Genomic DNA, 13,511 nt, shown 5'->3' on the forward strand with positions numbered 1-13,511 from the left:
CTGTACTACCCCCAGAAGGTCGACTTCCCCATCCCGCACGCCCAGATGGACAGGCAGCGCTTCAGCTTCACCTTCAGGTCAAGGTTCAATGTGTCTGTGCTCTTCCTGCACTGTGAGATGTCTCTCTGCTCCAACGGCCGTGATGACCCTCAGGGGCTGCCGCAGGTATTGGTGCGCCATCCTCTCTCTTAGAGCATCCCTGTCTCTGTTAGGGCGTCCCCTCTCTCTTAGAGCATCCCTGTCTCTGTTAGGGCGTCCCCTCTCTCTTAGAGCATCCCTGTCTCTGTTAGGGCGTCCCCTCTCTCTTAGAGCATCCCTGTCTCTGTTAGGGCGTCCCCTCTCTCTTAGAGCATCCCTGTCTCTGTTAGGGCGTCCCCTCTCTCTTAGAGCATCCCTGTCTCTGTTAGGGCGTCCCCTCTCTCTTAGAGCATCCCTGTCTCTGTTAGGGCTTCCCCTCTCTCTTAGAGCATCCCTGTCTCTGTTAGGGCTTCCCCTCTCTCTTAGAGCATCCCTGTCTCTGTTAGAGCGTCCCCTCTCTCTTAGAGCATCCCTGTCTCTGTTAGGGCGTCCCCCTCTATGTTGGAGTGTCCCCTCTCTGTTGTCTTCCTTTCTGTTAGAGCCTCTGTTGGAGCGTCCCTCAGCTGCGTCCCCCAGTCTGTTAGAATGCCTCTCTTCTAAATCCTCCCTGATCGGCTGACCGATTCGTTCTCACTGTTTACTCTGAATTCGTTGACTGTGCCAGCTGCCAACATCACTCCTCTCTGCAAAAGAGCAGGATGCATGGATCGTCTCCGTTGTTTCTAAGCAACCGCGCACAGAACCAAACAAATCCCTCGGCTCCAGCGTTCTGATTGGCCAGTGTAAATCTTCCGACTCTCCCACACTCCCTCCCATCACTAATCTCCACCACGCACACACGCACACATCACTCACACACACACACACACACACACGCACACACTCACCTACACGCGCGTGCACACACACACACATCACTGTGTGACATGCTGAAAGTGTGTGCTGTTCTCTCTCCTGTTTGTAACGTCACCACGCAGCAGAATGTGGTCATGTCAAGTGTGTAATTCTGCTTTCATCTAGACCAGCATGAAAGTGGTGAACATCTGACCAGGATCATGTGTGTATAACATCCTGCATGTGCCTTCAGATAAAAGAGGATGTTTTCATTTTACTCCAGGACAGAGAAGCTACTCGTCCAGATAGTTTTGGTTTTATTTTTAAAATGCTCCATTTTTAGGAAACATGAACATTTAATCCTTTGTGCAGAAACCCTCAGCTGGCTGTTGAAATATCCACCCATGTCTTTAATCCAGCTGTCTGACTTTCCTTAAGAGACTCCATTTCAAACAAAGGACACGCAGTTGAATTTTGGCTTTGTTTTTGGGGGGCATGTGGTACGTTGGATGTTGTGTACACCACGGACCGCCATGGTGGTCCCTGGGGGGCGTGGTGCCCGGTACCGCAGACCGTGGGGAGATTCTGCCATTAAAGCAAAGGCATCCTCTTCCTCCTTCTTCCTCCCCACGCAGTGTATGATGCCGAAGGTTGCCTGTGCGTCTGTCAGCGCAGACCTCATCATGAAAATGGCCATGAACACCAAGGTCTCCACCAAACCCCTGGTGGTCGTGTCCGACGAAGTCAAAACCGGTGACCGGGAAGAGGAAGCCAGCACGCAGATGCCTGGTATGTTTCTCCGAGACCTGGGTGACCCTCCAAGACCCTTAACCCAGCTAAAGCAAAGATAACGGAACACAGCGGTCGTATATAGTGGGCGGTATGAGATGAACCACGTAGAGATGGCATGGGCGTGTGTGTGTGTGTGTGTGTGTGTGTGTGTGTGTGTGTGTGTGTGTGTGTGTGTGTGTGTGTGTGAGAAAGGAAAAGTAGAGAGAAATGAAAAGTCATGTCACATTTTGTGGCACATAACTCCATCTGGAGATTATCATGTGGCCATTGTGTGTGTGTGTGTTTGTGTGTGTGTGTGTGTGTGTGTGTGTGTGTGTGGTTCATTAGAGCAGTAGAGGGGGCCAGTGGATGCCGTCCTCTCCCAGTCAGTGTTTAAGGAATGGAAAAAGAGTTATTTTCCAGTGCGGGCCTACAGTTGTTTTCACTTAGCCATCCTCCGAGACCTCCCCTTCCCGGCACAAGGCGAGGGAGTGTGTGTGTGTGTGTGGGGAGGGTGGAAAGGAAAGCAGGACTCCGTGTCGGGTTGGGGATAGCTGCCAGAAAACGCAGCCCCAATGTTGCGTGCGCTCATGTGTTTATTCTGTAGCTTCTCCTCCTGGCTCGGGCCTCCTGGCCGCTGGGAGCTGTGCGCGTGCGAAACGCCGGAGGGCGTCTGCGTCGCGGCCGCATGTCAGTAATCTGACTAACAATGACCTCACGTCAGCCTGGCCTGATCTCATGAACTGTCTCCCCGTGCATGCCACTCCGCTGTTCGTTTAGCAGAGCGCGGTCGAGGTGAGTCAGAACCGTGGACTCCCAATGCCGGTGGAAACCGACCCGGGATAATCACCAAGCCCCACGCTGACACCGCTAGGAAACAAGGTGTGGCACCCAGCGGTTGGTTTAGATCTCAGAGATAGAGTTGTGTTGCCTTGGACGAGACTGGTGCAATCTGTGTGCTAGTTACAGACTTCTTAACAAAATGAAATAAACAGACTTCAAAGAGAGGCGTGCCGGTTCCCACACCTGCGTGCTAGATTTGGATTTGGATCCGAGTGTAAATTAGGCTCCGTGCGAATCCAGCTCGCGCGCGTGGTTCACAATAATCTGCACCGTGAGGGCGTCTTTTGTGCGGCGGCTGCCGGATTCCCGAGGTCCTGTTGCCGGGTGAAGATTAAGGGAATGCTGATGTGCCGTGAGCGTAATGAGAAAAGCACCGGGCCGAGCTCGGGACACAAAGACATCTCTCAGGCTGAGATGGCAAAAAAAAAACAGGCCCCCTTTGAAGGAGGCGCGCGGACCCCGTGCTGGACAGCGCGCCAAGGCTGAGGTTTCATCTGCAAATCAAACAGGGCCGTTTCTGGTCATTCAGGCCCCTGGGACAAGTGCGGAGCTAAACATTGCCGTCCAATTCACCACAACACAGAGCGTTTCCTGTGCTTTTACAAAATCTTACGCAACATAAAAAAAATAAAATAAAAAAATCCACATCTAACTTTGTGTGTTTGTATTTATTTCCAAAATGGAAGCTGATTGAAGCCAGTTGTTGGTGAATATTGGGTTGTTCTTTACATGTGTGCTGATTCCTGGGAATCCCGTGTTACGGAGTACTGGCATTCCTACATGCTGTCCAGCCAGGGTTAGAGACGCCTACCTTGAAGACTTATTTGCTTTATGTACGTACGGTTAGAGACTATATGACACCTTTGTTTGTGGACACCATCGTCTTCCTCTGTATCTGCAGGACTGTTGCTAGGTTTGGGATTTTTGCACGGCAATTCCAGCCACACTGCTGTGCTCAACTACTGATGCACAACACAGACTTCCATGCCATTCCGGTGACATTCCCATGCCACTACCGCGCCATTGCCATCTTAGTGTTACTACTGTGTATGAAATCTCCCCAGTGTAATATCCAGTCAGTGGTTCTGGGGTTAGAAACTGACTGCTGCTGAAGGCAGTAGAGTTGAGCTGATGAGTTGTGCAGGGGGCCAACAGATGGTCTGCAGATCAGATCGGATGTTCGGTAAGGTAGGTGGGCCCGAAAGAACGACCCAGGTGGTGCGGGTCCAATACAGGTGTTTCTCGTAAATTGGTCAGTGAGTGTTTATAACACAGCAGTGTAACTAAACCTAGCAAAAGGTTGGAAATCATGAAGTGGGGAAAGTACAAAGCCATGTAGGAATCTTTGTGTGTGCGCGTGCGTGTGCGTGAGCAGTTAGCAGTGAAAGAAACCACGGGTCACCGTGGTAACGGAGGTAGTAGGTAAAGACTGTTGACTCATGGCTCTGGGGCTCTAGAACACAGCCGTGTAAATTCTGCCCCCTCAGTCTCTGACCTGTTTGCCCCTCTAAGCTGAGCACAAAAGGTGTGCGAGGCAACAGGACAAAAGACTGGCCCGAGGTGGCACCGCTCTGCGATTGGCTGGCTCAAAGCACCATCCGAGCCCCGAGGTCCAATCGCCTCATCTGATGTGGAACTGATGTAGCTCTGCTTAGGGATGACGTCATAACCGTCTGTGGCATTCCTCACGATTCCTCACGGGCACACAAATCAAATGTCAAGATTTGGGGATTTGATTCGATTATTAATGTTTTGTCCTGGTCCCTACACTGTGGTGTTCCACGAGGCCTGGCCTCTAGTAGCAGCACGTGCTAATTCTCCGTGTCCTGTTTCCCCCTGTCTCGTATGAACTGGACGGGTGGGGGTGTTCTGAGGGGTGGAGAGGCGAGGTGAGGGCTGTTCTGTAGCTACGCTCTTCGCTGACGGTCCGTCATCGCCTGTCGGTATACACGACCAAAACTGGAAGGTGTCCTCCCCCAGAATAGGCACACAGGGGCTATTGTGCAGAGTATCTGGGGGTCATTACAGCTAATTAAGAGTTCTGAAACCCATCCGCTTAGTTCCTGGGTCGGAGGAGGCATTCCTCATACCCAACCCCCTGACCCCATCACTGCAGGTGCCAAACTAAATGTCAGAGACTTTGAGAGGATCAGCTGTCACCTGCTTATCAAGGCAGTATCTTGCTGTCCCTCTCAGGCCCCCATCGCTTGTCTAGCATGGTCTGATGCGCTGTTGCCATAGCGATGTACGTTTTAACTGGCCATTCTTTAGAAATGTTTGAAACGTTTTTGGATTTGTTTTGTTTTCCAGTTCCTCCAACTTGCAGCCACCCGCTGCCTCCCAGTGACGATACCGGTAAGTTCCTATCTGCGGCTTCACACAAGTGCTGTGGAGCTTTTCATCGTCCTCACACACACACAGACACACACAGGCTTGGAGAAGATCTTTTTTCTGTGTGAGTGCGTGCATCAGATTGTCTGGAATTGTGGTTTGTTCTGTTGCACCATAGATTGATGTACTGGACACTCCCACATCGGTGGGCGTCGTCACCTGTCTCTGTTAGACTCCCACCTCTTCTCTGGCATGGCCTGGTGCATTGTTGCCATAGCAATGTGTTTGTTTTAATTGTGTTGTTCTTGCATTTGAAATGTTTTGCATCCATTTTTGCAGTTCCACCCCACAGGCCTCCTCTGGCTCCCAGCAACATGACGCGTAAGTTCCTACATGCCTGAGTCAGACTGTATGTTGAATAGGACCGGAGTGAGATCTGGGTTCTGATCACATGGGACTATGCTTTGCTGTGTTGCAGCACCTGTGTACGTGCTGGACACGCCCACCGTGGTGGGCATCGCCTTCGCTGCATTCGTCATTGGTGCCCTGCTCACAGGAGCCCTGTGGCTCATCTATTCACACACAGGTGAGAGAATGAGTTCGTCCTCTCTCCCCCCCCCCCCCCCCCCCACACACACACACACACATACACACACACACTCGCCTGACGTGAACCTTCCCAAGCCAAGTTCCTTCCCGAAACAGGGAACGCCATTTTTGATCATGGAGAAAATCTATCCTGTGCTGACAGCAGCATGGTAACAATAACGCACGGGTGCTTAACTACTTCCTGTTTGTCAGCTGAAGAGGGCAGAGGGGGGTTGTGTGGGGGCAGGGAGCACAGGGGCAAAGGGGCAAGTTGTGTGGGGGCAGAGGGGCAGCTCGGCGGTATTCTGGACACAATGGCATGAGTGGGTCTGGAATTCCCCATGTCTGCTGTAGGGGTCTCCTCAGGCTTCACAGGAAAACACACACACACATACACACACACACACACACACACACAATATCCCATGCCAAGATTCACATACACCCCCCTCCCCCTTCCCCGCCTCGCTGTCGCCAGGCCGACGACCCTTGCTGACCCCTCAGAGGATGCGCACTCTCCCTCCCTCCGTCCCTGTTTCCCGTCCTGGTGCCAGTCCTTGGGTCAGAATCTTGACCACAGACCCGTTTTTAAATCGAACATTTAATCCTCTTTAAAAGTCACAGCGCCTTTAAAAAGGATCTAGACACAAATCAAACTAATATGGAGTGTTGGGGTGTTGGGGTGTGTGTGTGTGTGCGTGTGCGCGCTCTCGGACTGAACCAGCACTGGCCCGTGGCGGTCATCGTCTGTGCATTCTCTGCATGGGCCGATTGTCCTTCGCTCCTGACCCTGACCTCACCTCTGTGCACCTGCTTGTCCTGCTATGACTGGCAGAGACGTTTGTTGCGTCCATAGTCTTCCTCTAAAGACAGTACCGTTAACTCTCTCCTACACGGCAGGTTTGTCTTATTCAAATAAAAATCCCTTAAAAGGAGGCATTTGTCATGGGAAGGGTATAACCCCGAATGTTTCATGGTTTTCAAAATAGCCTGAAATATCACTGAATTCTGAAGTTCGTGAACGTGAGCACTGATGAAATAAGCCCAGGAGTAGTAATGCCACGTACAAGCTGCTGAACTCAAAGTGCAAAGTCTTGGTCACTCTTTGTCATTTCTGTTTTATCTCTTACCATTCACGATGATTTCACACTCTTGTGCCTTGTCCATTTACACGCACTTCGGCACTTCTACGTGTAGCCGTGTGAAGATGGCGCACGTTGGTGGTACATGGACAGTTGTTGCGAGCACAGAAGACCAAAAATCGTCTGTGTAGTTTCAAGTCAACTTTACTGACCCTCCCGATGGCCTTCTCCGTCTCATTTGAAAACCGTCGCCGTGGTGAAGTTTAGCAAGGCTGCAGGATGCTATTTTAGGGGGAGTTGCATACGGAATGCAGGGGTCACCTCTCCACCCTCGGTGTCATTCGTCTTGGTGATGGGTTAAGGAGGTTGCCCCTAGCGACGGCGAGGCCGTCAGCGGTGGAGAACGCCGGGTCGATGGGCCGCCGCGTCTCACGCATGTAAACACGTGGAGAGCATCGCTGTGGGTGAAAAGGAGGCGTGCTCGTTGGTCACGTTGCGGAAAGAGAAGGCAGAGATGCGCAAGTATAATCCCCTCGTAGGGATCAGCGGTAGGCGTGGTGCTACCTGCGTTGTAGAGAGGGGCGGGGCTGGCGGAGCGGAGGATGAGAGTTCATAGTGCAGCTTGGAGGAGGCCGCGCTTGCCGTGGGGGGGGGGGGGGGGTGTTGTTGCTTTTAGCTCGGCCTGCTTGGCAGAACATCTCTGGCAAACATTAGCAGCCCAGAGGCCTGGAAAGGGGATCCAGACAGAGAACGCGCCCAGTGCTGGGCTCTGGAAAACGCGCGCGCGCGTGTGTGTGTGTGTGTGTGTGTGTGTGTGTGTGTGTGTGTGTGTGTGTGTGTGTGTGTGTGTGTGCGTGTGTGCGCGTAAGACCATATGTAAATGGGAAGGAGGCTTCCGAACTCAACTGATGTAATTAGAAAGTCCAATCCTTCACTCTGTCCTTGTCTATGCATACATCCTCCCCTCCCTTATACACACACAACCCCCCCCCCCCCACACACACACCCACAATTCTGGTCAGCCCTCAGCCAAGTATGTGCAGACACACAGTCTGCTTTCTGCAGCGTGTGGTTCTGCGCTTAGCTCTGTGTGTAGTGTGTAGTGCATTAAAAAAAAAAACACTGAATCCCTGTGACAAGTATTTAAAAGAAACCTAGGACTCGCTGAAAAACACTTCCCTCTCTCCTCAGGCGAGCATAAATAAATAAACTCATTCTCGTTTTCTCCATGCTGTTCTAACTCCGCTTTGGAGCCGAGGGCTCTGCACACGGGCATCACTGTAAACAAAAACAAACAAGTCACGACAGAAGAGTGAGGATGGAGTTTACCAATCGGAATCATTTTTTTAGTTCCATTTTGACAGGCTTCATTGTGAGTGTAATCAGTGTCTTTCTCTGTCTTTCTGTCTGTCTGTCTCTGTCTCTGTCTCTGTCTCTCTCTCCCTCCAGGAGGTTCGGCGGGGAGACAGCCCGTGCCGAGGTCTCCTCCTGTCTCGGAAAACGGCAGTGCCGCACACAGCATAGGGAGCACACAGAGCACCCCGTGTTCCAGCAACAGTAACGCGTAGCACCCACCTCACAGCATCTCCCACACACACTCACACACACACACACACTCACACACATAAGGGCCTGGCAGGTCACTGTGCTAGGTTCAGATGACACTTCTTTCCTCCTGGATTCCTGCAGTCAGGCTCTGAAGCCCAGACTGAGTCGTGTAGCATAAACGCAGCATGAGGACCTGGCTGTTTTTTTTGGCATGAAAACAACAGGAGCTGTGGACACCACCTCCTCATCCGCCACTGGAGCTGTGGACACCACCACCACCACCACCTCCTCCGCCCTGCCTGCTCTCCTTGGGCCTTGGAGCACCACCAGATGAAAAACGCGGATGAGAAACATGGACACAGTTTTTATGTGCTGTTTAAAAAAAAACAAAACAAAAAAAAAACCAGAAAGAATGAAAGGGAACGAGAGAACTACAATAGAGAACTTAGTTTTGACCATATATGGCTGGGTAATGCCTGTCCATAACAACGTGTGTTTACTCCCATCATTCATCGGCGCGAGAGGGAAACGCGTCACTCGAGGGTGAGCCAGCGCGTGCGTGCGCAATGCTGCAGCTCCTCAAAGAGACACACGAGTACGCTTCCACCCCAATTAGTAATTAGCACGATGTTTATCTTGGTTTTAGGGCAACAGTGACCCAACGCCAAAATCATATTTGAAACATCGAAACAAGGTGGTGTGATTGGACTCCAGGGGCAAAGGTTGTTTGTGCTTTGAATATACTTTTAAGCTCCATAACCTATATTCCTTCTCTGGGGTGGAGGAATTAGCATAACAGTGTTGCAGCCAGGTTGGAGTTTGGGTACACACAGGTGTGTGTTTTGGTAGGATGTTGTTCTAGTACCTGGCTGCACTGACTGTAAGCTGGAACTGCTGAACACACCATCACTCTGACCTCCATCATCATTGACCTGTGTGAACGTCTTAATACACCTATACAGATTTTATCCTAAAAGAACATTTATATATATGTAAAAACAAACAAGCAAAAAAAAAAAAAATATATATATATATATATATAGTTTATTTTTGTGAGAGAAACTATAAAGAACTTTTAACCATGAAAATAGCCACCTCTAAATGCAACTAATCGTCCTAAAGCTATAGATAACATAGTTAACACTATGCTCATATATCATGGATATCAGTTTCTAATGTAAAGATTCTATGAGGTTAATATTTAATAAGGAATTGTTTTTGAAAAACGATCTATTTATTAATGTTAATGTGCATCAGCTAAGTACAATAATTTGGCCTAGACACTAGAAACTTTTAAAAAGTACAGAAACTTAGAGATGATTATTAGAAAACTCAGATATAGAATAAAAAACTGATATATTGGAACTAGGAATTCTCTTGGAATTCTCGTGGAATTCTCCTAGATTTCTCTCTCAGAATTCTTTGAGTGAATGATTTTAGGCTTAATAATTTGCTGGCAACAAAAAGCAATTTACACATTTACTATGAGATCACTGATATAAGTTACAGAGGTTGATCTGTCTTATCTGGGCATTACTTAAAAAGGTGAGTTGAAAAAAGAGGCAGTTTAATTTAGCGGATTTTTACTCTCCTGTAGTATGAAATATTTGTAAGTCATGTCAGAATAATTCACACATATTGCTACTAAAAGACTAATTTCATACTACATAATTTAAAATTTTAAATGATATTTTTGAAAAATTTTATATTTTAAAATTTCTTTAAATATTAAAACGAGTCAAATTTGTAGTCAAATTACGGTTCAGATTTCAGACCAACATTCCACTCCTGTAAGTGTCATATCTCCCACCGATTCATTAGTGTTTGTTTCTTCTTTCTTATTGTCCCCATGTCTGGGATGACCTTTCCTGTGTGTAGAGAGCCATGCGTGTTCGAGTGTGCTGCATGTGACGTGGTCCTTTTATGAATGAACACGATGCCAAAATGATCCCACCGTCAAAAATACACATGAATGTCAAAGATGGAAAGACGCCTTTAAATCACATTGTTTGGACATGTCGGGTCTTGGTAGGAGAGGATGAATCAGGATGGACTTCGTTGTTTTGTGTAGTGTGCAGCGTATACTGTTGGATGTGAAACCCCGTAGTCTGCACACATCATCTGTGTCTTGTCATTACCGTAATTGCTTGCTGCGGAATCTGTGGAATGTATTTTATTTTAAAGCTTTTACGTGTAAACTTGTAAAGACGTCTTTTAGAGAGAGTAAACAAAGTATGAATATATAAATATATTTGTGTATAAAGTTATATTTTTTAAAGGTATGACCTGGAGCCAAGCTATAATTCTGATCACTTACTGTGAAAGTTTGTGGGTATATTTCTCTGCAATGTATCCGCAACAATACGTAATGTTTTGATAATCCATGTGTTACGGCTTTGACACGGACATGTATTTACCGCAGCTGTGATTAGCATTTGTGGGTGATAAATCGCGTTTCTTTCTTTTTTTGCATATTTTATCACTTTTGCTGACTAGAGAAAGTGGAGTGCTTAACCGTGCACACATATCCTTCCCTCCTAGAGGAATAGCCACTCACATCTTAAAATAATAATAATCCATTAGGCGGTGTGTGTCTGTGTGTGGGGTGTGTGTCTCTGGGTGGGTGGGTGTGTCACTGTGTGTAGTTCAGAGTTCTTGCCGCGTCTCCTGAAACAGCTGTGTTGCGTTGTATGTTGTAAGCGCTCTGAGCAGTGCCGAATTGTGATGTTTGTCTTTAATGGCCAGTAATCTTTATTATGGTCCAGGCCAACGGTGTCCGAAGTGTCCCCAACACATTCTCATCGTGTGTTCTCACTGTGTGTGCTAGAGAAAGTCCCTGCTCACTGTAGTTGACTCCTCCGGCACCTTTCTAGAATGTTCCTGAGTCGAATACTGTCTGTGTGTTTTCTTTGTCTGAATGTTTGCTGTTGATATCTACCTCATTAGGAGTGCATATGAGCTGTTTGCATATACTACATGTTTGACTATGTGTGTGGGTGTGTGTGTTCATCTCTTATCAGAGTGAAATGTTTTGTCTGTTATCTCCATATATCATCACAATCAATAAAGGCTGGATGTTTCATCATAATAAATGTGTTACGTTGGAAGGCCCTTGATAGCAGTGAATCCTTCGGTCTTTAGGCTAATGGAAGCAAACAACTGGGTATAGGAGTGAGCACACGCTACACAACTGGGTATAGGAGTGAGCACACGCTACACAGCTGGGTATAGGAGTGAGCACACGCTACACAGCTCTTTCCACAGGTCAGTTCTGTTTCTGCAGCTCATACTAAGTTGTTTCTGATGGTATGTGAAACATTTTTGTTTGTAAATACACTGCTCTGTAAATATGCATGCTACAGGAATGTCTTGTGTGTGTATATATATAAAATAAATTCCTATAATCTTTGTGAAATGTTTTATGTTTATCATGGAAATAGACTGAGAGTCTCACATCGACATTCCCGTTTTTCACACAGGCAACCTTAGTGTAGGAGCCATGCATTTCTAAACGTATGGATGTTTTGAGTTTTCATTCTAGCATACCAGACGAGTACAGATACACATACAACCAACCTGCCATAAAAAGCCACTTACTGGGATATATTTAGTTTTGTAAGAAAGTCACTGCAACACTTCGGCAGTGATTGTTCCTGTACAGTGGGTTTTCCAGTTTTTTCCTTTAATTCATCTTATGGCATTCCATAAGCCCTCATAATGCTGCAGACATCGTCTCTGAACAACAGATGCATTAACAATGGGTTAAATTTGGCTCTGGAGCCGTGACCGTAGCTATGCGCCCTCTGCCCTTGTGGAGAAGTCAGTACGTGACGTGTATACTGATGATGTACGGATCTAATTTAGTGAACACACCACTCACACTGGTGCATTCCCCATGAGGCAACACTGACCTTATTATGTTTCATTAAAGCGGCTCACTTCAGCCCACTTCAACGTGTGTTTAAGGAGAATAGAACAGATAAAGACAGATGGTGGGGGAGAGCTGAAATGTTCTCCTGGTGACATCATCTATGCTCTTGAACTGACCAGTCCGAACAGCCGTGGGGTGGGTGGCCATGGAAACGTGATGTCACCTGAACCAGAACCCAAACTGTCTGTCTTCCTCGCCACTGGACCTCTGTTCAAACATTGCTTAGAACTCCAGAACCACAGTCCTCCCTGAAGACGTGTATTTTTTCACTCTTTCGTCATATTATCTCCCTTCCAAACTCTTATTCTGTTGCGTTTTCACAAGGCCAGATGATTAAATCACAGAAAGACAGATCTAACCCCCCCCCCAGGGCCTGTCTCTCTCTCTACCCCGTGACCCCCCAGTGTTACCGAAGGCTGCTAACCTCCGTGACCCATGTCATCTCCGAGCTCCGTCAGGCCTCAACTATTGCACAAGCTAAATAAATGCTGCTGAGCTCAGCAGGTCTATGGCTGTAGGAGGTTTAGTGGGAGAGATTCTTAGAAAACCTCTTAGGAATACAACTTAGCACCGTGTAACCTCCCTTAAAGGGCCTTTTCTCCTTAGAATTTTAAATTCATCGCGTTGTGACGTCTTAATGGATTTATGTAGCCTTTGGCTTGTCCATGGAAATTGAGATCGTGGCCAGAGAATAAGACTACACCCTAACTATCTACAGCCATATGCCATCATCAGTTCACAAATGAACGACACTGGTATCTCAGGCTGTCAGTCTTCAAGGGAACGCAGGAACTAGTGCCTCCCTCCTGAGCTGGAGAGGCAGCTCACGAGAGGTTAAAATCCAAGTTTCCACAGAAAGAGCTTTATATTCTGTCTCACATCCTGCTCGCACACGCCGCGCTCTCGGTCACAGGAGCTGTTAAATTTACTATGTACAGTGTGGCTGCCAGGGTCAATAAAAGAGATTTCATTCTGCAGAGTTTCTAATGGTTTGGATTGTGGCACAGAGGTGCTGGATGACTATTTTGTACTAGGGAGGACGAAGGACTCACTCTTTATGGCTGGAAACACTGGAAAGTGTAGCCCTGAAATCTCTCGCACTGCACAATGACAGCTCCGTCACAGACGTGCATGCCAACACACACCTGCATACACACCACAGCGTGTGCATGTGTCCTTATCTACATGCACAAACATCCAACACACGCATCATATTACTGCAAATCTATTTGCATGCAAATAACCTACTCATGTATACACACATGCACGATTGCATAATTTATGTAATGTACAGGCACAAAAAAATTCCTGCAAAAACAAGCTGCAAATCATAATTTGGGCCATTTCAGTTTAAAATGAATATTTGAAAATGACTGATTTGTGATAAGTGTTTCAGATCTGGTTATCATATATCAGAGTTGACGTTTTTGGCCAGCTCTGCCAGCACAGTGATATCATGTCACCTGTAGGCCTTACAACACCATCACCATGGTAATAAGTCTGTG

The 13,511-nt window shown here is 47.6% G+C and overlaps 1 protein-coding gene across 3 annotated transcripts in view; it reads left to right on the top strand.

The window, feature by feature from the left end:
• Positions 1-11,490, top strand: part of tgfbr3 (transforming growth factor, beta receptor III) — a 67,147-nt gene extending 55,657 nt beyond the window's left edge. For all 3 annotated transcript variants that reach the window (XM_035524145.1, XM_035524146.1, XM_027026342.2), the window contains 6 exons: positions 1-165; positions 1,548-1,701; positions 4,837-4,881; positions 5,197-5,238; positions 5,336-5,443; positions 7,977-11,490. The exon at positions 1-165 is cut by the window's left edge and continues 132 nt beyond it. In XM_035524145.1, the coding sequence (XP_035380038.1) occupies positions 1-165; positions 1,548-1,701; positions 4,837-4,881; positions 5,197-5,238; positions 5,336-5,443; positions 7,977-8,095 (633 nt within the window). In that variant the 3' untranslated portion in view covers positions 8,096-11,490. The remainder of the gene's footprint in view (positions 166-1,547; positions 1,702-4,836; positions 4,882-5,196; positions 5,239-5,335; positions 5,444-7,976) is intronic.
• The last annotated feature ends 2,021 nt before the right edge of the window (positions 11,491-13,511 follow it).

Source organism: Electrophorus electricus, chromosome 3, assembly GCF_013358815.1.
Source record: "Electrophorus electricus isolate fEleEle1 chromosome 3, fEleEle1.pri, whole genome shotgun sequence".
Lineage (NCBI taxonomy): Eukaryota > Metazoa > Chordata > Actinopteri > Gymnotiformes > Gymnotidae > Electrophorus > Electrophorus electricus.